General features: G+C 49.5%; 1 protein-coding gene across 19 annotated transcripts in view; it reads left to right on the top strand.

Moving 5' to 3' along the window:
- kiaa1109 (KIAA1109 ortholog) overlaps window positions 1-24,916 on the top strand; it is a 77,246-nt gene that overhangs the window by 29,597 nt on the left and 22,733 nt on the right. For 12 of the 19 annotated variants that reach the window (XM_023353314.1, XM_023353311.1, XM_023353309.1 and 9 more), the window contains exons 29-68: window positions 4,446-4,695; window positions 4,770-4,907; window positions 5,300-5,370; window positions 5,465-5,638; window positions 5,718-5,838; window positions 5,910-6,047; window positions 6,120-6,241; window positions 6,865-7,067; window positions 7,137-7,337; window positions 7,405-7,616; window positions 8,596-8,747; window positions 9,256-9,406; window positions 9,498-9,650; window positions 9,727-9,967; window positions 10,773-10,921; window positions 11,459-11,687; window positions 12,628-12,762; window positions 13,851-14,026; window positions 14,448-14,623; window positions 15,080-15,626; window positions 16,248-16,446; window positions 16,605-16,877; window positions 16,957-17,050; window positions 17,741-17,791; window positions 18,840-19,046; window positions 19,464-19,696; window positions 19,762-20,006; window positions 20,079-20,184; window positions 20,445-20,542; window positions 20,678-20,866; window positions 20,936-21,104; window positions 21,201-21,412; window positions 21,837-21,905; window positions 22,388-22,586; window positions 23,021-23,080; window positions 23,156-23,382; window positions 23,682-23,840; window positions 24,087-24,214; window positions 24,290-24,413; window positions 24,711-24,823. In XM_023353314.1, the coding sequence (XP_023209082.1) occupies window positions 4,446-4,695; window positions 4,770-4,907; window positions 5,300-5,370; window positions 5,465-5,638; window positions 5,718-5,838; window positions 5,910-6,047; window positions 6,120-6,241; window positions 6,865-7,067; window positions 7,137-7,337; window positions 7,405-7,616; window positions 8,596-8,747; window positions 9,256-9,406; window positions 9,498-9,650; window positions 9,727-9,967; window positions 10,773-10,921; window positions 11,459-11,687; window positions 12,628-12,762; window positions 13,851-14,026; window positions 14,448-14,623; window positions 15,080-15,626; window positions 16,248-16,446; window positions 16,605-16,877; window positions 16,957-17,050; window positions 17,741-17,791; window positions 18,840-19,046; window positions 19,464-19,696; window positions 19,762-20,006; window positions 20,079-20,184; window positions 20,445-20,542; window positions 20,678-20,866; window positions 20,936-21,104; window positions 21,201-21,412; window positions 21,837-21,905; window positions 22,388-22,586; window positions 23,021-23,080; window positions 23,156-23,382; window positions 23,682-23,840; window positions 24,087-24,214; window positions 24,290-24,413; window positions 24,711-24,823 (6,894 nt within the window). The remainder of the gene's footprint in view (window positions 1-4,445; window positions 4,696-4,769; window positions 4,908-5,299; window positions 5,371-5,464; window positions 5,639-5,717; window positions 5,839-5,909; window positions 6,048-6,119; window positions 6,242-6,864; window positions 7,068-7,136; window positions 7,338-7,404; window positions 7,617-8,595; window positions 8,748-9,255; window positions 9,407-9,497; window positions 9,651-9,726; window positions 9,968-10,772; window positions 10,922-11,458; window positions 11,688-12,627; window positions 12,763-13,850; window positions 14,027-14,447; window positions 14,624-15,079; window positions 15,627-16,247; window positions 16,447-16,604; window positions 16,878-16,956; window positions 17,051-17,740; window positions 17,792-18,839; window positions 19,047-19,463; window positions 19,697-19,761; window positions 20,007-20,078; window positions 20,185-20,444; window positions 20,543-20,677; window positions 20,867-20,935; window positions 21,105-21,200; window positions 21,413-21,836; window positions 21,906-22,387; window positions 22,587-23,020; window positions 23,081-23,155; window positions 23,383-23,681; window positions 23,841-24,086; window positions 24,215-24,289; window positions 24,414-24,710; window positions 24,824-24,916) is intronic. The other 7 variants (XM_023353316.1, XM_023353315.1, XM_023353313.1 and 4 more) reach the window with 5 other exon arrangements.

The following is a 24,916-nucleotide window of genomic DNA, read 5'->3' as shown; positions in this document are numbered from 1 at the left end:
ATGTTTGGGCAATGACACCAGACAACTTTTCACACACAATCCTCCCGGCAAAGGAGTAGATGGCTGCTCAACTAATGCCCAACTGCTAACCGGCAGCAAGCTGGTACGGGCGTAGCCTTCTAGAACCCTGGTATGGCCTGCTGAAATAAATACAGGTGACTCACTATCTAATGCTACATCACATACACTGGGTTCTTGGGTCTGCTGATGACGTAACTGAAGCAGCTTGAGAACAGCTTTATAGCAATACTTGGCTGGGCTAAAGCTAACATGTTCATCTTTCAGATGTTTGTCATACAATGAATCAAGCGTGTTCATTCCTATCAGAACTTGGGACTGAGTTCCACTTTTAACATCTGGAACCACAAGTGCCAGAGTACAAACATCCAGATCAGTACCAATAAACTCTTTGGGGAAAATGACTATCATTTCTATATACCCCAAGTATGGGACAGCTTGGCCTGCAGCTCCCTCCACTTGTAATAGCTCACTTAATGGTTTCACAGGTTGATGAGAAAAATACTGATTATAAAATGAAACTGGTATTGTGGTAACTTGGGATCCTGTATCTAACAGGCATTGAACTTGCTGACCAGCTATTATTACTTGACCAGTACATTTTGAACCAATCAACCCTTGTGGCAATTCTGCAGCCTCAGGAGTTACATGAGACAACTTGGTGCATCTTATAGGTGTCTGCTTAGTGGGACTTTGCTGGTCCTCTGCAGTTCCCGTTCGCCCCTCAACGAGAACCTGATTCAGTTTAACGACAGGGCACTATACGAGTTCATTTTCTGCCACTTCTTCTGCTTTTCCATCAACTGTTTCTTTTTAGCAGCAACCAATGAAGGATTAGGAGGGTTGTCACACTTGGGTTTTATATGTCCATCTTCCCCACAGTTGTAGCAGTAACCTGGCTTGGGTGATGAAGCTGCTTTTTTGTGAGAGGGTTGAGATGTACTTTTACTAGTTTGTGGGGTCTGATTGAACTTAGCAGCATGCATAGATTTTGGCAAAACAGCCGGGTTCTGACCAGACTGAACACTTGTAAAAGCAGCCAACTGTTTTTGGATATCAGCCAACTGTTTGGCAAGTTCTTTGGTGATAGTCGTCAAATTATCATAAGCACTCTGTTCTTCAACTGGTGCACAAGCATGATGTAAATGTACACTAGCCCTGGGTTTACTGGAGCCAAGGTGCTGTTTCATACGCTGAGCTTTGGCAGCTTCTCTGTCTTCTTCTGTTCTGAGCAACAACAACAATTCTGCAAAAGACGGTGGTTTTGACTTGCGCTGCTTAAGTTGGAGCTCAGAAATTAAGGTGTTATCCCAACATCCACGACAGAATTGATTCAGCAGATGCTTTTCAAAATCAGCAGCCAATACTCCACCCCTCCGTAAGGCATGGTTTAGAGTCACTTGCAAGCGTTGTAAATAAACTGATGGCTTTTCACCTGCATCTTGAAACTGCTCCATAAATTTTGCATAAAGTTCATCGCCATCTTGGACTGTTCCATAGGCAGAATCCAAGATTCTGAGGTAAATTAAAGGAGGAGCATCCGGTTGAAGATGTTTAACCATGTCTGCAGCTGGTGGTAATAAGCTGTCAAATATCCTTCTAGAACGCTGTAGTTCTGATACAACAGGGTCTTTTAACAGTAGGTCAACACTAGATCGCCAAGTTTCATAGTCTGTTTCATGTTGTGGTCTTGGAGTTCGACCAGAAAATGATCTAAGTTTCAATGAGGACATGTGTATTGCATTGTCATCACTTTTCATGATGTGCTCAACCACATACCTCTGGACTCCAGGTGGGTTGATATCTGATAAAGACATGGCTGGAAAAGGTCCAGAAGGACGTGACGTATAACGTGCTGTAGGATCAGGTTGAACGTGTGGCGACTCCCCATCCTCTGCAGCGACATCTTCTGGTTTAAGATGAATACCACCCTTGGTTGCCATCTTTGATGTAAGGGAAGCAGCCATGGCCAAATCCTCTTCTTCTGGGGAAGTCTTCAAAGAAGATGGGACTGGACAAAGTTCAGTGATGGATTGGCCCAGCAGAGACATTACACGCCTGAAAACATCTGTGTAATCCTGACCTGTGAGCTTAGCCACAGTTTTCATTTCACTCAGATACGTTTCAGTTTTTATTTTAGTCTCTAACTCAGAGCAAACTACTGACAGCTCTTCAATTTCATAAGTAACTTTTTTAGTTTGGCAAACATACGAGTAAGGCAAGATTTTACGCAGCCTCTCCAAAGCACTCCCTGATGAAAACTCAAAAATTATGCAGTTATAAAAATCTGAGTCAGAATCAGTTATGAATTCGAACTTTTCCATTGACCCATATCCAGTCAGAAAATCAGCCACTTCATTATCAGTCTCTGAGTTCGTTGCATGTCTAATCAACACTGCGTTAGGTATTTTAACCCCACATTTCACCAAAACATCCATATTAGCAACAACTAGCAACTGCAACAATCCAGCTTCTGTACAACTGCTCCTGGCTAGCTCGCCACAAATGTATGTAGCATATTTGAAAATAACTGAATTGTTATTCAATATAAAATAGCTTTTAACCAAGTAGACAGGCTAGGTTTTCTTCCCTTTTTCAGAAGAGTAGGTGCGACTCAAAAAAGGAGCAGGTAGGCTAGAGTTTTGCAGCTGCGAGTATTTTGTATTTGCAATGTGAATATTATATTTACATATTTACAACCACACATTGGGATATGAAACATAGGCATGAATGAAAGAAAGGGGAAAAAAAAACAATGACATAAAAAAACAAGAAAAATACAAGGGAAAAAAACAACAAACAACAAAAAAAAAACTAATTAATTAATCGGTCCCAAAGTTAAAGTTCATCTCACACCCCCCCTTAGTCCATCCACCCCGAATGGGGATCAATCAGGCTCACCAACAAGGCGAGTATCCGGAGCTTGATTCACGTCTTGGGTAAATGAAAGTCCAATCAAAGAAGGAGCAGAGTCCTTTGTAGGATTCTCCTACCAGCTGGGTAGGAGAAGTAAACAGTCCTTAATCACCAACAGGTGAATTCTTTCCTTGGCTCTAGGCCTGGTCTCATAGCTCGCCATCCATCTGGCCTGAACAACAAAACAGGACCACTTCCTCAATATAATTATATTTTCTAATATTCTTAGTGTATACACGGTTCAATAAATAATTCTATCATATTCAATCAATTGCAATAAATCTAAAATTCAATATAAATTACATTCATGAAACATTCAATAAATATACACCATATTATCAATTAACATGAAATGTAAAATACTAATATAAACCAGTGCTCAATAAATACTTCAATTACCCGTTTTGGTTATCAAAAGCAATGTTCAATCAGTTTTTAGTGGCTACACAATAGGAGTGATTACAAGCCAACGCTAAGTCATTCATAACAACACTCACCAGTTCCGCAGTTTTGTGTCATACTACCGGATCTTTTCCATCTCCCTTTCCGGCTCACAATAATGGGCTCCTACAGTTCAGTACATTAAGTGAGCATCGTACATATTTATAGACATTAAATGATACTACGCTTTAACTGACCTGCCAGCTCTGCTCCTTCCGACGCGATCTAACCTTCATGCCTTTCGCTCCAGCTAATATACCGAGCCAATAAACTGCGACGGTACACGTGACCCCAATACTTAGCCACGATTGGCTAAATAATCTCGCGAGAATCACTCCTAAGGTTATTAAAACATCGCGAGATTTAAGGCTAAAAGGCAAAAGTAGAAAATCAGAGGACATGAAGGTTTAAAATGACACTTAGGTTACACATTGCCCGCCCACAGAGTCAGCTGTGCCCCCCTGGACTGGAAGCTGTTTGTGACTGATAACTCTCTGTTATTCCTATATCAATTTGATACAGTAGCGGCTTCCGCACTTCCCATATCTGTGCCTTCTGTCACTGTTTTCAGCAGTTAAAACTGTTTAATCCGTTGTTAACACATAGTAACTTGTTTTTCCGAGCTGCCTTTAAATGCATCATGAGCGCTAAGACGCTAGCGAAGGAGACCTGCTGCTGCTGTGCAGAGCTGCTCAGGTGTGTTCGAATCATGGCAGCAAAACATAAAGAACTTTGCAGTTTTTCCCCCAAACTAACGGAATGAGTTGAGTAAAGCTAGGCAACGTTAGCTAAAAGATGACTAGCTAATACCGTAAGAAATATTATTAATGCTAAATAGATTGATCCCTCCCACCCCCCGTTAAACTGGTCTGGAGCTGGGGCTGCAAAGGGAGAATAAACTAAAGCTCATCAAATGTTTGCTAACTTTGCTGAAAACACAAACGAACTGAGCTAAAAACGTACAAACTCAAACCAGCAGGGAAACGTGGCTGCAGCGTCTTTTGGCGCTTTTTCACGTGTTTGCACCAGTCTGCGGCTCATTTCACGGTTTGTTGACCTCTGACCCCCAGCCGCAGCTCCATATACCACAGCGTGGAGGGGCCTCTGACCTACGTCCTGAACGGGGAGCTGATCACGGAGCCCCGCCCCCCGCCGCCGCCCCAGCCGCTGGCCGCCCACCCGTCCCAGGCCTCCTTCGTGTCGGCGCTGGCCATGGAGGAGGAGAGTTCTGTGGAGGCGGAGAAGACGGCCGAGCCCGGCCCGGTGACCCGGCAGCCTCACGTCATGGCCTGCTACCAGAACTACCTGGCCCACTACCAGGTACCGCCCCGCCGCGGCCCGGCCCGGCCCGGCCCGTTCTCCGTCTGGGCTCTGAATGACGCGGCTCTCTGCAGGTGTCCAACTGGTCCGTCAAGCAGCCGACCAACAAAAGAACCTCCAAGTCGTCTCTGCACCGGCCACTGGACCTGGACACGCCCACCAGTGAGGAAAGCTCCGCCTCCTTCGACCAGCTGGCCGTGCCCGGCTTCAAGGTCCGACTTCCTCTGTTCTGGACGGGTTCCTGCTGTTCACTGGGTCGGAACCAGCCTGGTCTGTTCTGGTTCTGTTGCTCCGACTCCAGATGCTTTTTTATAAAGTTCTGCTCCTTCCTGGTCCAGATTAATCTCTGCTCCAGGATGCCTGGTTCTGATAACTTCAGAACCTTGTTAGCGACCCATTTAGGGTCTGATGGTTCTGCAGAACCTTGTTAGCACCCATTTAGGGTCTGATGGTTCTGCAGAACCTTGTTAGCGACCCTTTTAGGCTTGGTCCACAGCAGACACAGCAGGGACACTCAGAACCGTCTGGAGGTTCTGGCGCTCCGTAGAACCTTCCTGTTGTGCCTGGTTCTGGTTCTGGACTCAGACGAGGTTCTGTTCTCCAGGTAATCAAGCCGGGCCTGTCTGCCACCTCCCTGCTGGACCGCGGGCTCCAGCTGATGGGCGACAACACCAGGTACAGGAAGTGGAGCAGGATGACCTGCTGATCAGATACTGACCCTGACCCTGACCTCTGACCTCTGACCCCTGGTGCGGTTGTTGCCCCGCAGCACGCCGTACACGCCGCTGGATAAAAGAGCCATGGAGAACACGGACGAGGACACGACGACGGACGACTGGTCGCTGGAGCAGCCGCTGGCTCAGACCAGAACCACGGCCATCGTGGAGGTGAAAGGCGCCATCAACGTGGTTCTGACGCCGCTGGTGGCCGAGTCCCTGGACAGGTAGAGACCGGCTGACGGCTCCGTTCCGTTTGGACCGGGACCGGAACGATCACACGGTTATCTGTTGCGTCCGTCTCAGATACATCGAGTCCATGGTCCACTTCGAAAGCGTCCGGCACCCGGCGGCCATCTTGGACGACCTGCACGGTAAAGTGCTGACCGAGGCGTATCAGATCAGCAAGTCCACGGTGGCCGAGTCGGTGCGTATCCATCCACCCGGTTCTACAGGTGAGCCACTTACCTGCCGGCGACTGACGCTGTGCGTCCACAGAGTCAGACGGCCAAGCCGGAGCAAAAGCTGTCCAAGCCGGACGCCGCCACTCTGACCTCCAGCGGACAGACGGAGCTGTCCGTCAAACCCGACAATGTCAAGATAAAGGGGCTCCAGGCCAACGTCTCCATCCCAAAGGTATGACCTTTGACCCGGAAGGCAACGCGTCCAGGATGTGTTTGGTGACTGTGTGTAACTGTGTCTGTGCAGGTGAACCTTTGCCTCCTGCAGGCCTCCGTAGAGGAAGGCTCCCCGTCCGCTAAATGCGTCCCACACGTGTCTCTGGTGGCGCTGTGCTTCGACCGGATCGCCACCCAGTTCAGGATGAACCGGTGAGCCGTCCGCATCCAATAGCCACCCGCAGGTTACCACGGCGACACTCATCACTGTCAAAACCTGCCTAATATTAGCATTAACATGCTAACTTCGCAGGTCTGATGCTTTTCAGATTTCACATCAGCCACTTAAATTTAGGATGGCAGCCATTATTCAAGATGGCTGCCACGTTTTACTCTTATTGTGATGAAATATTCCTTCTTTTTATGACTTTGTCTCATCAAATGTTTTCCTCTTTGGTCGTCATATTTATACAACTTTCAAGTGATAAAATGTAGCAGAAATCAACAGTTGTTTTAATGTTAGCGTTAGCCTCTGCTAATGTTTGTGTTTAGTGGTTTAGCTTCAGCTTCTTATCATTTTCTTTATGTTTTGCTGTTTAATGTTAGCTCCTGGTAATTTTTTATGCAGTTAACAGTTTAGCATTAGCAATTTTCTTTGTATTTCACTTTTTAGTGTTAGCATCTGCTAGTTCGTTTTATGTGCCAAGAGGTTTAGCCTTAGCTTCTGTTAACCTTAATGTGTTTGGTGGTTTAGCGTTAGCGGAGCTAAGAGTTTTGTTTAGTGAATGAATGGATAGTGAAGCTGCTGTGGAACCGGTTGCCTCTGTTCCTGTCAGGGGGATCGTTGAGGAGACGCCGAACGCCACCGAACATGGCCGACCATCCGTCATGTTGGAGAAGTACGCGTCGGCCACCAAGATGCAGCCACAGTCGTCCGGGTCGCTGCGCTCCAACGCCGGCATCGAGAAGGGCAAAGAGATCGCCGCCAGGCTGAACGTCCACCGGATCCACAGCCAGCTGCGCGGACTGGACTCCACAGGTCGGTTCCACGGTCCGGCCTGGCCCCTCACTGCAACCGTGCCCTCTGACCCCGCCTTGTCCTCTGCAGACGTGGGAACGTTCGCCATCACCGCCATCCCATTCGAGAAGTCCAAGGTTCTGTTCGGCCTGGAGGACCTGGACGAGTTCTCCCTGGTGGACGAGACGGACGGCCAGGCGGCGCCGAGCGACCCGACTCGCACCGCCGCCTCGCTGGAGAAATGGGGCTGGATCATGTTCGAATGCGGCATCGAGAACCTCACTATCAAAGGTAACGCCGCCGCTCCCTGCAGCGCCCCCCGCAGGACGGGAGGCTCACGTCTCCGCTCTGCTTCCAGGCGGCCGTCAGTCCGGCGCCGTTCTCTACAACGCCTTTGGCATCATGGGACACTCGGACGGCGGCGGGAAGACCGGGACCGGCAAGTCCAACGGCTCCACAGGATCCCAGACCGGAAGCGGCTACAGCACCGACGTTTCTGACGACAACCTGCCCAACGACGTCATCAGCCCCAACTCTGACGCCAACGACAACTCGGACTCGGACGAGCAGGTCAGGACGACTCGTTCCTGCTCTCCTGGTGGAGAATAACCTCATAAAAGACGGAATTTAATTCTGATTAATTCAGATTTTATTAGTAATCAATACCAGCTACTGGCAGAAATTATCAAATTCTGAATTTAAAGCTTCTTTTTGTAACGGAAAGATGAAAATTATGGATAATTTGGTTGAAAATAAAGAATAAATGAATCGAACATCAATAAAGTGGACTAGATTTGATAAATACTTTAAGATTAATTACATCTGAGCAGAATTAAAACTGTTTGTTCATAATAAAAACTACAATAATAAACCTGAGCATAAATAAATAAAACTATACAGTTTCTAGAGGCGGGGCGTAATGTTGTCATGGCGCCAGTCTATCACAAATAATCACATAGAAAATAAATGTAAAAATTCAATAAAAATACCCAAGTCATAGATGTATTGTGTAGTTCTAAAGTTTAAGTTGAAGCATTGAGATTAACATAAAACGTAAAGAAAATATAAAATAAAAACAGAAAATGGACTGAACAGGAAACGTATCATACTCAGGGTTTCCTCTTCCAGTGTATTATAAGCCTGGCGGCCCGCCATGCTTTCCTAGCCCCCCGCCAGGCTAAGCGTTCCTTCTTTCTTTGCGGGTAGGGTAAACAAACAGCTCAAACTCAAAGATTAAACTCACAGCATCAGTTTCACAGGAAACTCTGCATACTGTTAAAGTAACATGGTGAGACTAAAACATGCAGCTGAGGAGCAGGATGGTCATAATAAGTTCAACAGGTGTAAAAAAAACAAACAAACTAGAAATACCAACAGACTCTGAGTTTGCTTGTTCTAACTGTTAATACTTTTATTATTGGATACTAATCTGATAATAGTATTAATCTAACGGTGCAGATAGCATATAGATGAAACTACAACAGAAGTAAACGGATATGGAGGCGTTTGAGTGGAATCCATTTTTACCTGAAGGCTTCCCGTCATGCAGGATGAAGGCGTGGAGTCTGACGACCTGAAGAAAGATCTCCCCCTGATGCCGCCACCGCCCGACTCCAGCAGCATGAAGCTAACCATCAGGGAGATCTGGTTCAGCTTCGCTGCTCCCACCAACGTCCGCTCAGCGTCCCAGACCATGTCCAGGTGGGACGCCTTACCCCAGAAACACCCAACTGGATCTGCAACCCAAACCTCCAGAATGACTGCTGATGCTAGGCTAGGCTAAAGCAAGATGGTTAAAATAACATTTCAAAAATCCAGAATAACTAGCCTAACTGCTAGGCTAGGCTAGGCTAGTGCGGCTTTATTGGGACTTTATGCTGGTAAAATTGTAACAACTTTCTCACATTGTTTTGACTGTTCTCTGAATATCATGAGTTTATTGCCTTAAATTACAGCTTTATAATTTGACTTGGATTATTTTTTCATAGTATTCTCGTAATTTAATTATTTTCTTTGTCTTGCCCTAATACTTCATTGCATTGTAAGAAACAGATTAGATTTTATAATGTAAGGAAAAATACATTTGTCAGATTCATAAATATGTTGCCATATTTTTCCTCTGTGGCGCTCCCTGGTGGCGGCGCTCTGAAGAGCCCAGTCTTGGAGAGAACTCGCATTTCTCAGGTTGTTTTTCCCATCTCGTGTTCAGGCAACTGAACCTGCTGAGCACCGCCACCCCGGCCATTGGCGCCTGGCTCGTCCCCATCGACCAGCTCAAGTCGTCGCTACGGAAACTGGACATGGAGGGAACGCTGCGCGTCTGCGCCGTCATGGGCTGCATCATGACGGAGGCTCTGGAGGTAACGCGCCCAATCGGTTTAACGTCTGAATCTGGTTTCACTGTTGGAATCGGTTTTATTTACTGTGTTTTCATTTGTGTTTGTGCAACAGAAGAAGAGCATCCACATCCCGATCCGCAGCAAGTACAACCGGGTGACGAAGCGCGCCCGCTACCTGCACGAGAACCCGTCCTGCATGCTGTGCAACATCCTGCACCGCTACCTGCAGCAGGCCGACTACGCCATCATCGAGGAGGCCACCATGGTGAGGGGCAGACTGGTTTTACTGGGAGCAGACTGGGAGCCAGCTGGTCCCTCTGGTCTTACTGGTCTCTCTCCAGAATGACGGTGTTCCGGCCCTGGTGACGCTGAAGAAGGGTCTGGTGGCTCTGGCCCGGCAGTGGATGAAGTTCATCGTTGTGACTCAGGGCTTCAAGGCCATCGGCCTGATGGGTCCTAGCCAGATCGCCAAGCCCAAAGAGGCCCAGCAGAACCAGCCCGACCCGGTACTGGGCCTGGATAACGGCGCCGCGCTGCACAGCGACACCAGCGCCGACGGAGCGGAGTTCGAGTTCGACGCAGGTGGGACCAAGTTAACGGGTCAACACTTGGAAGTACCGGGACCGATCCGGAACCACCGGTGGTTCTGATCTGATCCAGAACCGCCGGCGGTTCCGGTCCGATCCACACCAGATTAAGACCTTTAATGCTTTTCCCTGCTGTGTTGCTTTGATTCTTTCATGTTTGAAAATTCCTTTAGTCTCCATGGCAACCAGTCACCTGGTTCTAAACACCTGGGTGGACGTAGCCCCGCCTTCGAGCCGCAGCTCCTCCCAACTCAGCTCCTTCAGTCTAGCCAGCGGCTATTAGCAAAAACAATTATAGGAGCTACTGCTCAGAGCAACGCTGGTAAAACCGTTAATGGGATAATAGAGGAGCCATGTTGGGATGACATCCTGGAGGCGGAGCTTCAGTGAGAGCAGGCTCTCTTAAAGAGACAAAGACCCAATTTCAAGGCGATAAAGCAGAAATAACTTTTCTTTGAAGTCATATTTGATATTTACAGCATTTTATAACAACTGAAGGTAGTTATAGAACATTTTATAGATTGTTCTATAAAATGGCTCTATGAACCTGGAAAACATGACACTGCCCCTTTAAACGACTCTGTTCAGAAAAAGTTTATATTTTAGCATCTTCTCAGTCTGGCAGAGTCTGGAAATAATGCGTTTAGTTTCTGTTTCCACAACTAAAGGGATAAATGCAGATATAAATCCAGGGTCTGCTGGCTGCTGGTTCTGATCATGTGAAGCTGCTCGGTTGATGATGATGTGTTTAGAGGAATCAGTTAATTCTGGGACTTTGATCGGATCTCCTTCTGTTGAAGCCACAGTGAGTGAACACACCATGCTGCTGGAAGGAGCCTGCAGCCGCCCCCCGCCCAAGGAGGCCAGCACCGGCCCGGTCAGCGGCGTCGAGATCATGAGGAAGCTTTCCAAGTCCCACACACACAACGAGTCTGCCCACAGGATAAAGGTAAGCCAGCGCTAACCCAGAGCTAGCGGGCAGCGCTATCATTAGTTCTGCTAAACCTCCATACCAGCTAGTGTACAGCACAGTATATCGCCACCAATAGGATCAAATTGTTATTGCACACCTGGCTTTCACTCGCAGCTTCAGGGAGAATTAATTTATGTGAAGCTAAGTGCTAAATGTTCTGAAGGCTAGCAAAAGCATGAAGCTAAATATTAGCTCCAGTCCTGGTGGAGGCGTTTCCAGCCAGATTTAATGAGGCTCATCAAGATTTACCTCTAAGGCCGGTCCTGGTCCTGGTTCTGGTCTCATGTTTTTTCTGGCTCTGTGCTGCAGCTCCGTGCTGCAGCTCTGCAGGCGTTTCTCCCGGTGACTCCGTCCATTCTCCCTCTGCGTCTCTCTGAGTGTCGTCTCTTCCATCCTAAACTATTCAGTCTCCCCTGTCACTCTCCAGACCATTTATCTGTGTTGTCATGGAGATGAAACACCCCGGCGGCCGTCGTAACCTCGCCCAGCACTCTGCTTGTTTGTCACACCCAGGGTTCGCATCCCTACCAGTCGCTGAGCTACACCAGCGGCGACACGGCGGCCGACTCGCCGGCCCACGTGAGCCGCGGCGGAGGGCCACCGGCCAGGGACAGCCCGCGCAAGGAGAGCCTGCTGAGCAACCTGACGGGCAGCTTCCGCAGCCTGCACAACCTGCTGGAGGGAACGCCGCAGCGGAGCGACACAGCCGCCGCCGCCAAGAGCAGCTCCCTCACACGCACAGGTGAGCCATAGGAATCCCAGCAAAACCAGTTCATCAGTAAAACCAGAGCAATAAACACTCGTTAGGACGAAGCAAACTCCAGGTTTTATCTGGTGGGATTAGGGATGAGTCACTAATTAATCAGTCATTGATTGATCACTAACTGGATTATACAGAACGACGCAGAGCAGAAACAAAACCGAAACTGGACAATAAATAAAAACATTTAAAATTAAAAGTCATTCCACCGGAAAAGTTTTAGCTTCACCTGGTTCAGACGAGGGAAAACAACCTCCTGTTGTTAATCATTAATGAATAACTGATGTCCAGGTCAGTCCTACACTGTTCAGACCAGCAGAAAGCTCTGAACCTTTACGGTATTTTTAGCTCTGCTACAAATGATCAAAAGTTCATTAAAATAATTCTGTTACTGCATTTTAGGACATAAATATTTATTTTCTTATTTTAGAAAATAACTGAATCATTTGTTTGCATCTTTTAATATATTTCTGACATTGTATAAAAAAGGCCTACGGACTGTTTTATCTAATTAATTATCAGAATAATGGATTATTAAATGGCCTCAACCCCGTTATAGTGCTGATTTAACCTGGTGAAATGTGGGATTATAATCCACGGCTTCATTTACTGGATGAGTCCGTTAGAGTGAGATTATTCAGCTGGATCTCAGTTTGGTTCAGAATCACCTGTATAAAACATTTTCACACTGTGAAAAATGAAGTTATTTTACATGAAATAGCCTGAAAACTGAAAGTTTAGATATCAAAGTTCTGGATATTTTTGACCCATTTTTGGTCCAGCAGTGACACCTGCTGGTCAGGTTTATGTTGACCACCTTCCTGTTTGTGAATGAGTTCATGATGTTCAGAGCAGATGGGTTTTAATGAACCAGAACATAACCTGTTTGTGTCTCCTGGTTCTGACCCGGCCCGTCCTGCAGGGACGGACATGCTGACCGAACATCCGCTGCTGTCCGAGCCATCCTCCGTCAGCTTCTACAACTGGATGTCCAACGCCGTGGGGAACCGGGCCGGCTCCGCGTCAAACGACTCCCCACTCAGTCGCTCCCAGCCAGGTGAGGCCCGCTGGGCTCCAGCTGCATGAACCTTATGATGCTGCCGGCGATCCGGACCCGGCCAGACTACAGAACCAGCTCTCAGCTCTCCATGTCTGTCTCTAGAATCTCTGGACTTCAGCTACCGTCCTGTTGCTGCAAATATAGAGGCTAGCAGCCCACAAGGTCAGCTTGGTGTTTGTTAGCTTAGAGCACAGGTGTCAAACTCCAGTCCTCGAGGGCCGCTGTCCTACGGCTTTTAGATGTGCCACAGGTACAAAACACTGGAATGAAATGGCTACATTACCTCCTCTTTGTGTAGATCAGTTCTCCACAGCCTTGCTAATGACCTAATTATTCTATTCAGGTGTGGTGCAGCAGAGGCACATCTAAAAGTTGGAGGACACCGGCCCTTGAGGACTGGAGTTTGACACCCCTGGCTTAGAGGCTAGCAGCCCACAATGTCAGCTTGGTGTTTGTTAGCTTAGAGGCTAGCAGCCCACAAGGTCAGCTTGGTGTTTGTTAGCATAGAGGCTAGCAGCCCACAATGTCAGCTTGGTGTTTGTTAGCATAGAGGCTAGCAGCCCACAATGTCAGCTTGGTGTTTGTTAGCTAGAGGCTAGCAGCCCACAATGTCAGCTTGGTGTTTGTTAGCTAGAGGCTAGCAGCCCACAAGGTCAGCTTGGTGTTTGTTAGCTTAGAGGCTAGCAGCCCACAAGGTCAGCTTGGTGTTTGTTAGCTAGAGGCTAGCAGTCCACAAGGTCAGCTTGGTGTTTGCTAGCTAGAGGCTAGCAGTCCACAAGGTCAGCTTGGTGTTTGTTAGCATAGAGGCTAGCAGCCCACAATATCAGCTTGGTGTTTGTTAGCTAGAGGCTAGCAGCACACAAGGTCAGCTTGGTGTTTGTTAGCTAGAGGCTAGCAGTCCACAAGGTCAGCTTGGTGTTTGTTAGCTAGAGGCTAGCAGTCCACAAGGTCAGCTTGGTGTTTGTTAGCTAGAGGCTAGCAGTCCACAAGGTCAGCTTGGTGTTTGTTAGCTTAGAGGCTAGGTGCAGTACTGACTCGGTTCTTCCCTCGGCCCAGTTCTGAAAGTGTCTTTATTGTCCTGCCAGGCGGAACCTGCACCCTGCCCACCATCCCCTCGGCGTCGGACTTCAACACGGTTCTGTCCAGCGACCAGAACACGCTGGATGGGACGCACTCCCAGCACAGCACCAGTCAGGACGACCTGGTGGACGTGGAGGAGGGGAACCAGTGTCCCGCCGCCGTGCAGCTGGCCGACGCTCAGGTGAGCCGACTGGATTCATGCTTTAGCATTAGCGTCTTCTGTGTTAGCGTTGTCTGCGTCAACACACACCGACAGATCAACCGCCGCTGTGTTCAGACCACCTCTGCCTAATGAAACTTTTTATATGTTTTATCCAGATAGGATAAAGATTGTATGTATCAAAACATTGGAAACTTCCTCAACGTTAACTTTAGCCACATTTAAAGAACTCAGATGATAAATATTACGAACATTTATGTGACAGATTCCTGTTCATCCTATATTGGAACAGTCTGGTCACGTCGACATGAATCAACTCGGAGTAAAAGCTGCAGGTCTGCGTCGCTAGCTGCAGCGGCTAGCAGGCTACGCAGCTGCTAGCGCTACATGGAAACACGAGCAGACTGGTCTAATGAAACCTCCTGATTTTCTCCGGCTCCAGGTTGTCTTCAAGCCCTTGCTGGGCTACATCGGCATCCAGGCGCAGGACGCCACTCCCCTCAGCTACAAGATGTACTTTGGAGAACATTTGTCATTTTCGGGCAACCTGGAGTGTCTGCGAGCCGACATCGTGGACTCCGATACGACCAAGGAGCGGAAAAACAAGAAGTCCAGGAGGTAGAAACCTGACCCTAACCCATCGCTTATCTGGATTTATTTCACTCTGAGATGTTTAAATTGTTTTCGATTACGGCTCCTTCAGACTAGCCAGCAGCAACTAGTAAACATCTGCTGAGCTCCTTAATACAGGAGCCATTTTGGAATGACTTTTTGGAGTCGGAGCTTCAGAAACAGCTGCAGTTCTTAAAGAGACAGAGGCCCAATTTCATGGCTTAAACTTACTCATTCTTGATATTTACATCATTTTCATAACTGAAGGTAACATAGTTATTAAAACATGCTATAAAATGTAAAACTCATGGTACTGCCCCTTTAAGCAGACAAATATTCTTACTTTGATCATTTCCTGTAACATTTCTGCTTTTCCTGAGCTGCTCTGTGATGCGAGTCGCTGTAGGAAGTCCGGTCATCGGATCAGAACCGGCAGGTGATTCTGAGCCTCTGTGATTCCAGGCAGGGCACCGTCAACCTTCCCCCGCTGGAGTTCAAGCCCGCCCTGCTGATCGAGACCTTCAGTGTCAACGCCGTGGTGATGGAGAAGTCCGCCAGTGCCCCCCAGGGGGCGCCGCTCTCCTTCCACGACCTGAACCGCCGCCACTACAACACCTTCCACTGCGACTTCACCACAGCCTGCCAGGCCATCAGCCAGCGCGTCGACATGGCGCTGGTGCGCCTCATTCACCAGTTCAGCACCATGATCGACGACATCAAGGCCACGCAGACCGACATCAAGCTGAGCCGCTACACCGCCGGCTCCACCTCCCCCACCCCCACCTTCAGGGCCCGCCCCTACCGCCACATCCTGTCCTCTGACTTCAGCCGCAGCTCCCGCGGCAGCCTGAACGGCGCGGGCCGCGGCGCCACGCAGACGCTGAAGAGCAAGAGAGGAGGAGGGCCGGGGCTTCCCGCCAACGGGCCGCCGTCCAGCATCGACACGCTGGGGCGGCGGGAACCCCGAGGACGCAGCTCGCTGGGGCGCTCGGAGCGCCGCACCTCCAAGGTAGCAACGGACAGGGGAGGGGCAGCGCTAAGATTCAGGAAACAGGCTGGAATGATTAATTGATTGTTCAAGTGTTTTAATCATGACTAATTCTGATTAATTATTGAAATAATTGATGAATCAATCATTGAAATTTATATCAATTAATCATGATTATTGGAATAATTGATTAATTGTTAACTAGAGAACTAACTCTAAAAAGGCCATTTGCAATAATGAACCCAAAAATGTACAAAAAAAATATAAATTTTACTTTTAAGATAAATAAAAAGCATCATGTTTTTAAATAAAAATGATTAAAATGTCTTAATTTATGGAGATTAAAGTCTTTATATTACCAGAATGAAGTAATGACTATATGAGAACTCCTTCAACAATTAAGTGAGGAATGTTGAGCTTCTTGTCTATCGATTTTGAAATATTTAATCTTTAAACAGATCAGCCTCAGATTATTATTATAAATTTATCATTATATTCTCTGAATCTGAACTCACTAATGTCTGAACCTGTAGAGGGCGCCACTGGTCATTCCAGACTCCCAGGTTTAGCAGAAACACTGTGATGTGGTTTAACTTCAGGAGGTTCTGGTACCGGGTAATGGGTTCTGGTTCTGCCCCCCAGGTATCCAGAAAGGGCTCCCGGGACGTGGCGGACCACATGCCGATCCAGATGGACGACTCGGACTCCATCACGGTGTCGGAGCAGAGCGAGCCGTCGGCAGAGTGCTGGCAGAACATGTACAAGCTGCTCAACTTCTACTCCCTGATCTCCGACCCGACCGGCATCCTGGAGAAGAGTTCGCCGGAGAACTGCATCTCAGGTCAGCGCGCATCACTACTTCCTGTCACATGACTGACCAAAGCCGGCCACTTCCTGGCTGTAGTTAACAAAAAACAGCCACTTCCTGTCACATGATTAATGACCAGCCACTTCCTGTCTGATTCTGAGTGGCTGACAGGCTGAACTTCCTGTCTGCAGAGGGTGGGCGGCGGCCGTCAGAGTCGCTCTGTAAGGTCATCTTTGAGAACGAGAACGAGCAGCTGGAGCCGGCGACGCCCGGCAGGCCACCTGGGGCTGCGGGCGGGCGGCGGCGCAGCCTGGTGAGCGGCGAGCCGCAGCACGTCACGCTGATCGTGTTCGGCATCGGCATGGTGAACCGCACTCACCTGGAGGCCGACATCGGCGGCCTGACCATGGAGGCGGAGCTTAAGAAGATCCACGGGTCGTTCACGCTGAAGGAGAAGATGAAGGGTGAGAGCTGCTGCTGCGGCGGCGGCGAACGGCACCCCCTGCTGGACGGGCGGCTCTGAAGGTGTTCTCTGCCATGCAGATATTCTCCACCAGAAGATGACGGAGACGTGCGCATCTGCTCACATCGGAGGAGTGAACATCGTTCTGTTGGAGGGAATCACGCCGGACATTCAGTACGTACCGACGGCCCAATACCGATGAACCAGTACCGATGGCCCAATACCGATGAACAAAAACCAAACTCCTACCATATTAAGTTAAAACAACATCAATTATATATATATAATATACATATAAATTGATTCATAAATCCTAAATGGTAGGAAGTTTTTCAGTAAATTAGTCATTAAGGTCATTGAGTATGTAAACCAGCGGAGCCCAAAGTGGGTTCTGGAGGCCCAGCATCCTGCATGTTTTAGTCTCTCCCTGGTTTAACTCACCTGCATCCAATGATGGATCATTAGAGGCCTAAGAAGAACATTGACTTCCTGAAAAGGTTGTTGGTACCAGGGAGAGAACTAAAAGGTTCAGGATCCCGGGCCTCCAGGACCCACTTTGGGCTCCACTGAAACTAATACGATTAATAATGGAAATTAAATTGATTGGGTTATTAAGAATTTGGTTAAAAACAATAATTGAAACTTAAATGTGAAATAAATCCAATGAGTTAAAGCTGCTATTTGTAATAAATTGACAGTAGAACTGATCATTTGATCAGCTCTATAGAAACTGGTGGGATCAGAAGCTGATGTGGTTTTATTTACCGCAGGTGATTCCAGCCTATCTATCTCCATAGCTCAATACCTCCTGACTCTTCTTCTCTTCTTCCTCGCTCTTCTTTGTCTTCCCGGTAAACTGCGTAGACTGGAGGATTTCCCCACGTCTCCCACCAGCACGGCTAAGCAGGAGTTTCTGTATGTTCATGTTGACCCCAGTGACCTCTGCATCAGTAAACCCACCGTCTCATGCAGTGCAGCATATCTCTGGAAAAACAGTCAGCTGTGGCATAAACACCTGTATGATCAACCCTCAGATTTCCCATCAGCCACCTGCATTTCAGGATCACAGACAGTTTTCAAGATGGCTGCCGTTTGTGAGCCTTTTTTAAGCTATTTATTGCCACAGAAAGTTTCATACTTTCATAACTTTAGGTCACATCGTATGTTTTCGTCTTGGCTCATCCTGTCCTTGCAACTTTAGTGATAATGAAATCAGAAGCTGAGGTCTGGCATTGGCTCCAGCTATTTTGTTTTTATGTGTTTAGGGTTAGCTTCCGGAAATTTCTATGTGGTTAGCAGGTTTGTGTTACCATCCTCAAATTTTTAAAGCAGCTTAGTGTTAGCTTATGCTAAATGCTTTGTGTGTTTAGCAGTTCAGTGTTAGCGTAGCTAAGAGTCTTGTTCAGTGAATTAACTTCTGTCTGTGCCCACCACTGAAAATAACTGCTGCTGATTTTAGTGCCTTTATTCTCCATGGCCACCATGGCAGCCATGTTGAAAACTGAAAAAAAAACCCAGTATGATTTCTGAGTTCAACTATGTATGATTTGACATCAAAAAATTACATTTTGGACAATGAAACTGAAGAGAGTATTTCAAGATGGCAGCTGTCTTTAAATATGGCTGCCATCTCAGAACAGCAACATCTGTGCCCAGTTGGGTTCTTGTATCTGCGAAACAGATTTCTCTGAATATGCTGCTGTGCTGAGTCCGTCCTTCATCGCCTGCTGCTTGTCTTCCTCAGGGTCCATCTGTGTTTCATGCTGGCGGAGCGGCATCTTCTCTCGCCTGACTTCATGTCAGGCGAGAGCAGATCCAGATGTTTCTGGAGCTGGAGGTCATTTCATTTCTTCCCCTGTGGGTCGTCTCCAGCCATCGTCACTGACTCTGCATGACGCTTCACAGTCCGTCTTCATCCTCCGTCAGGTTTCCCTCCGCTCACTCTGCTCCTCCCGTGTTTCAGAACCGTCGTCAAGTGCACCATCGCCAAGTCGCAGGCGCTGTACAGCGCCCAGCGGGGCCTGAGGACCAACAACGCCGCCATCTTCAAGGTGGGCTCCATCATGATCAACATCCCGCAGCACCCGGCCACGCTGCACAGCATGATGGTCCGCAGCTCCCACCAACTCTCCAAGCAGATCTCCGACCTCATCCGCCAGCCCGCCAACACGTACGTTCCTCAGCGCCAGCTTATCGGTTTGACGGAGCTCCAGGTTCAGGGTTAAACTCCAGGTTCAGGGTTAAACTCCAGGTTCAGGGTTAAACTCCAGGTTCAGGGTTAAACTCCAGGTTCAGGGTTAAACTCAGAGTTCAGGGTTAAACTCAGAGTTCAGGGTTAAACTCAGAGTTCAGGGTTAAACTCAGAGTTCAGGGTTAAACTCAGAGTTCAGGGTTAAACTCAGAGTTCAGGGTTAACCCCTGAGGTCCAGCTGGCAGGAAGTGTCTCCATCAGAGTTTCTCTGTTGGTTAATCTCAGATCAATGAAATGTCCGTCCGTCGTTTTTAGTCCTGGTGTCAGTCAGTGCCCCTGCCTGATGCCCCGCCCCGCCCCCTCCTTCTCATTGGCTGCTGCCATGTTTTGCTGCAGCCAACCGAACCGTGAGGACACGCCGACCCCCCAGCCGCCAGACAAGTCGTCCAGCATCAACCAGACGCCGGTGGAGGCCAACGAGTTCCCCCAGCTGCCCGAGGGCCTGGAGAAGAAGCCCATCGTCCTCAAGTTCAGCGCCATGATGGACGGCATCACCATCGGCGCCGCCCTGCTGCCCTCGCTCAAAGCAGAGTACAAGATGGGGGCGGTGAAGAGCCACGGCATGACAGGTGATCCCTCCCCCACCTGTTTACAGGCAGTTTCTGCCCAGTTCTGATCAGGTTCTGCTCCTCAGGAGCTCAGACCAGCTTCACCTTCGAGCTGCCGAGCCACAAGCTGTGCTTCCAGTCCAAGGTGTCCCCGGTGGACATGTCCACCATGTCCCCGTCCGCCAGTCTGTCCCTGCCGCCCGTCACCATGTCGGGGGAGTACATCATGGAGGACCACGAGAGCCACTCCGACCAGAGCTGGGCCCCCGACGACTTCCCGGCCAAGCAGGGCAACTACCTGCAGGGCAACTACCTGCGATGCGTTGCTGAGGTGGGCAGGGTTGCCGTGACAACGGGCTCCTGATGCCACATCGTGTTGAGACGCTGCTCTGTGTGTCGACAGATCGGCTCGTTTGAACACAACCTGACGACTGACCTGCTGAACCACCTGGTGTTCCTGCAGAAGGTCTTCATGAAGGAAGTCAACGAAGTCATCCAGAAGGTTTCAGGTAAACGTCAGACTTTTATTGTGAAACTCCAGACACAGCTCGACTTCCTGTCTTCAGACTTTGAATCTATAATGGCTCACAACTCGATTCAAAATCGATTTCCACTTCTATCGGTAAGTGAAGGATCCTCCTGATCTACTCCAGTCTGCTTCATAACGCAGAACAAAAAACTGAGATCGGTTTGCTGCGCATTAGCATTAGCGTAGCCGTCATCAGCGTCTGCTCTGGTTCCTTCAGGACGCTGTGCTCTCTGTCTGCAGGAGGCGAACAGCCGATCCCGCTGTGGAACGAACACGACTCGTCCACGGACGCAGACAAGCCCAAGATCCTGCTCTACTCCCTCAGCCTGATGTTCAAGGTGGGTTCAGAAGAAACGCCCTCAATTAGCTTAACGTTAGCTCAGCATTAGCTCAAGGTTAGTGCAGCGATGGCTCATAGTTGGCTCGGCGTTAGCTCACTGTTAGCGGCGGCGCTCTCCTCACCGTGTTTCCAGGGGATCCAGATGACGGCCACCACGCCGTCGATGCGGGCTGTGCGCTTCGAGACGGGCCTGATAGAGCTGGAGCTGTCCAACCGGATCCAGTGCAAGGCTCAGCCCGGAGGCAGCAGCAGCTACCTGAAGCTGTTCGGCAAGTGCCAGGTGGACCTGAACCTGGCGCTGGGGCAGATCGTCAAGCACCAGGTACCGGCCGGCCGACCCTCTGCACCGGACCCGGCCGGAACCTCTTTCATTTCCCCGTCCGTCTTGCAGGTTTACGAAGAGGCCGGCTCAGACTTCCACCAGGTGGCGTACTTCCGGACCCGGATCGGTCTGAGGAACGCGCTGCAGGAGGAGATCAGCGGCTCGTCGGACAAGGAGGCGGTTCTGATTACTCTGAACCGGCCCATCGTGTTCGCTCAGCCAGTGGCGTTTGACAGAGGTTCGGCTCACGTCGCACGTTAAAACTGCTCTGTTAAAGCACCAGAGCTCAAACTGGTTCTGTTCTGGTTCTGCTCTCTGCCTCCTGTCCCTGCAGCCGTTCTCTTCTGGCTGAACTACAAGGCGGCGTACGACAACTGGAACGAGCAGCGGCTGGCGCTCAACAAGGACATCCACATGGCCACCAAGGAGGTGGTGGACAAGCTGCCGGGCATCCAGCAGACCTCGGCCCAGGCCTTCAGCACCCTGTTCCTGCAGCTCACCGTCAACGACCTGGGCATCTGCCTGCCCATCACCAACGCTTCACAGGTAACCTGATCACCAGGCAACCCCAGCGGCCTCCACTCGCTCTGCCTGAAACATCGGCATCTAAACTCTGCGGTTCATCTGGACCCAAAGTCCAGAAGCTAACGCTAAAACCAACATGGTAGTTAGTGGAAGCTAAAAACGAGGAAACGTCTTGTTGTGAGCAGACAGCATTCTGTAGCAAGCCCTTCCTAATGGAGGTTGTTTGCTCTGTTTATCCATAACTGAACATTTCTGCCTTAAAATCCTTGTTTTATAACCTGAATCTTGTCTGCTAACTCACTGAGATTGCTCTCATTGCTGGATTAACCAGCAGCTGCTTTCCTAAAACCTTCAGAGTAATCAGAGTTGATGAAAATCCAGGCTCACGTCTAGCATGTGTGTGGGGTTGAAGGTCACCCAGCTGTGCTGTCACCCGTTTCTGTAGAAAGGACCAGCAGCGTCAGGGCCGGAGGTGAGCTCTGCAGCAGCGGCCCAGCCAAAGCCCCCCCACAAAGTAACCTGCAGCTCCTCCGTCCTGCCTGGTGGCTTGCTGTGGTTCTGCTCTGATTGTGGAGCTTTTATTTTGAAATGTGTTGTTTCCTGTCGGCTGCCTGCTGTGTTTTAAGTGGAGGAGAGCTAGAGCCAGCTCTGGCCTGTGTGTGTGGATCTCTGTCCTGATCGGAGGTCGGTGGTGATGCACGAGGAAAACGACTCTGACATTTAAAATCTCCTGGAATGTTTTCTGATTTCCTTGGTGGGATTAGCATCATATTAGCCTTCTGGGGAGCTGAATCAATGCTTTCTGGGTGTTTTTAACGCTAATCTGTCAGAGACATTTCCCTCTGAATTGGATCCAAATGAAGATTCAATCAGGGTTTCAACTTCATTTCTGAGTGAAATGTCACCATGCAGCTCTGGCTTCTGTGAATGGATGAAACGGGTTGTTTTTGCCGGTTCTGCCGTTAACTGTGACCCGCTGTGCTCCGTCCCTCTCAGGCCAACCACAGCATCGACTTCGACACGGGCTCGGCTCTGGTTCTGACCATCGAGAGCACGCTGATCACCGCCTGCTCCTCCGAGTCTCTGGTGAGCAAAGGTCACTTCAAGAACTTCTGCATCCGCTTCGCCGAAGGCTTCGAGACGTCCTGGGACGACTGGAAGCCCGAAGTCCGGGGAGACCTCGTCATGAACGCATGTGAGTGTTTAAACTGGAGCTGAACTGAAACACCGAATTCCACAGCACATCCACTCGTTAAGGTTTTCATAGTCAAGCTAGCACAGCTGATCTACTTCACACTTTCTAAATATATATATATATATAAATTTATTTGAGTTTTACAAAAATCAACAAGACAAAACAGTGTCAGCTTACTGGAGTACTGACAAAAGAGGATAACTAAATATTTTTTTAATTAGAACTTCTTCCAGGCCTGTGAGATGTGAAACTCTTATGGTTGACAATTAAGAGCAAAACTTTGTTATTCCAAATTCTTTGTGTCGTTTTCCTGACTCCATGCGTAGCGAGTTGACTTTGTTGACGTTTAATCCAGTGGTGTATGTTGAAACGTTTCATGTGATTGCTGGAGTTGCGTCGCCTCCTGAATGTTGCGTTGCTGTGTCGGCTTGCAGGCATCGTCCCTGACGGGACGTATGAAGTCTGCTCCAGGACCACCGGCCAGCCGTCTGCAGGCAAGGCACCGTCTTCATGAGGCTCAGTGAGACGCCGCTTCAGAAAAATGAGCTTTGATGTTTGTCTTGGAGCAGAGAGCAGCAGCGCCGGTACCTGGACGCTCAACGTTCTGTGGAAAATGTGCGGCATCGACGTCCACATGGACCCGAACATCGGCAAGCGGCTGAACGCCCTGGGCAACACGCTGACGTCGCTGACGGGGGAGGAGGACGCCGACGACATCGCCGACCAGAACTCGGTGAACATGGGAGACCTGTCGGACGAGGACGAAGCCGACACCATGTTGCCCACCGTCCACACGGTCAGTGACCCGGTCCGGTTAGCGCCGAGCTCGGTTCAGACGGAGCCGAGAATCAGACGCTTATCATCTGTAGAGCTAAAAGTTATAAAAACCAGCTGAAAATTTGACCTGCTTTATGTGAGTTAAAGAAAAGCTGCTGATGTTTGCAGGGAAACTTGTCATCAGGTTTCTGTCTGTGGAAGATTTTTCTGTTTGAAGCTGAACAGTAAACTGGCAGAAGGTTTTTGTGTCAGAGCTGCTTGAGTTCCTCCTTCCTGTTTGGGGTCAGAGGGTAAACCCCGCCCGTCTCCTTCCTGCAGAGCTGTGAGGCGCCGTTCAGCCCCCGGCTGACCCTAAAGAGACGCCTGGTGAACCACATCCTGGGCCTCAGCCCCAGGCCGCAGAGTGTCTCTGCGGACGGCTCCGACGGCGGCTCCCCGTCCGGGGCCCGGGCCCAGAGGCCCCTCTCCTGGGCCTGCGTATGTAGAACCACTCTGGGTCCGCTGGGTTCACATGGAGCTTCTGGTCCCAGAATGCTGGTTGGCGGCTGATTGATCATTGGGGTGATTTAGAGGCGGTCTTGGTTCCCCAGGCGGTGATGGTGGTGGAGGGTCAATCAATCGCTCATCAATCTTCCAATCGATCCGGTCGCGATTCGGGTTTCAGGTGACGTGTTGACTGGCGTTCAGTCCCGACGGGCTGACGGTCCGCTCTGCTCCCTGCAGGAGAACTTTGACCCCCGGCGGCAGGCGACGTGCGGCGCGGCGCTGGATGCCCGCGGCAGGAAGGTCACCAAGAGGGTGGTGGACATCCGGGAGCTGAATGAACAGGCCAAGGTCATCGACGACCTGAAGTAAGAGCGTCCCGCGGAGCGGTGCAGGTTGTGTGTGAACGCTGTGCAGACGCGGCGCTTCCTGTGTGTCTACAGGAAGCTGGGCGCCAGCGAGGGAACCATCAACCAGGAGATCCAGCGCTACCAGCAGTTGGAGTCGGTGGCCGTCCAGGACATCAGGAGAGACGTCAGGAAGAAGCTGCGGCGCTCCAGCATGAGGGTCAGTTCAAGGTCAAAGCCGCCCCTAAACTACAACAGATCCAGTGTTGTGTTGTAATTATTTAACACATTCCTCCCTGAGTGAGAAACATTTCTAATCAGGTTTTATTTCCAGAAGTCGTGGAAATCGAAACGTCTCGATGCGGATCCTGCTGGATCCAGCTTTCGGCTGGTCTTTAGTTTTCTGGAAGTTTGTTCCAGATTAGTGGAGCATAGAAGCTGAATGCTGCCTGGTTCTGGGGATGCAGAAGTCAGAATTCTGGCTCTGGTTCTGCTCTGACCCGTTTGTTTCCTCCAGGCCGCCTCCCTGAAGGATAAGTGGGGCCTCGGCTACAAACCCAGCTACAGCCGCTCCAAAAGCATCTCGGCGGCGGCGGGCCGGCCGCCTCAGAAACGGATCGAACGCCAGAGGTCAGAGTGCGAACGTTGAAACGTTAGGATGCTCTGCAGCCATTAGTCGTTTCCTGCTGATTGGCTCAGCTCTGCTGATGTCACAGAAAGCGT

This window comes from Xiphophorus maculatus, chromosome 19, assembly GCF_002775205.1.
Source record: "Xiphophorus maculatus strain JP 163 A chromosome 19, X_maculatus-5.0-male, whole genome shotgun sequence".
Classification (NCBI taxonomy): Eukaryota; Metazoa; Chordata; class Actinopteri; order Cyprinodontiformes; family Poeciliidae; genus Xiphophorus; species Xiphophorus maculatus.
This window is presented reverse-complemented; position numbering and strand designations above follow the sequence as displayed.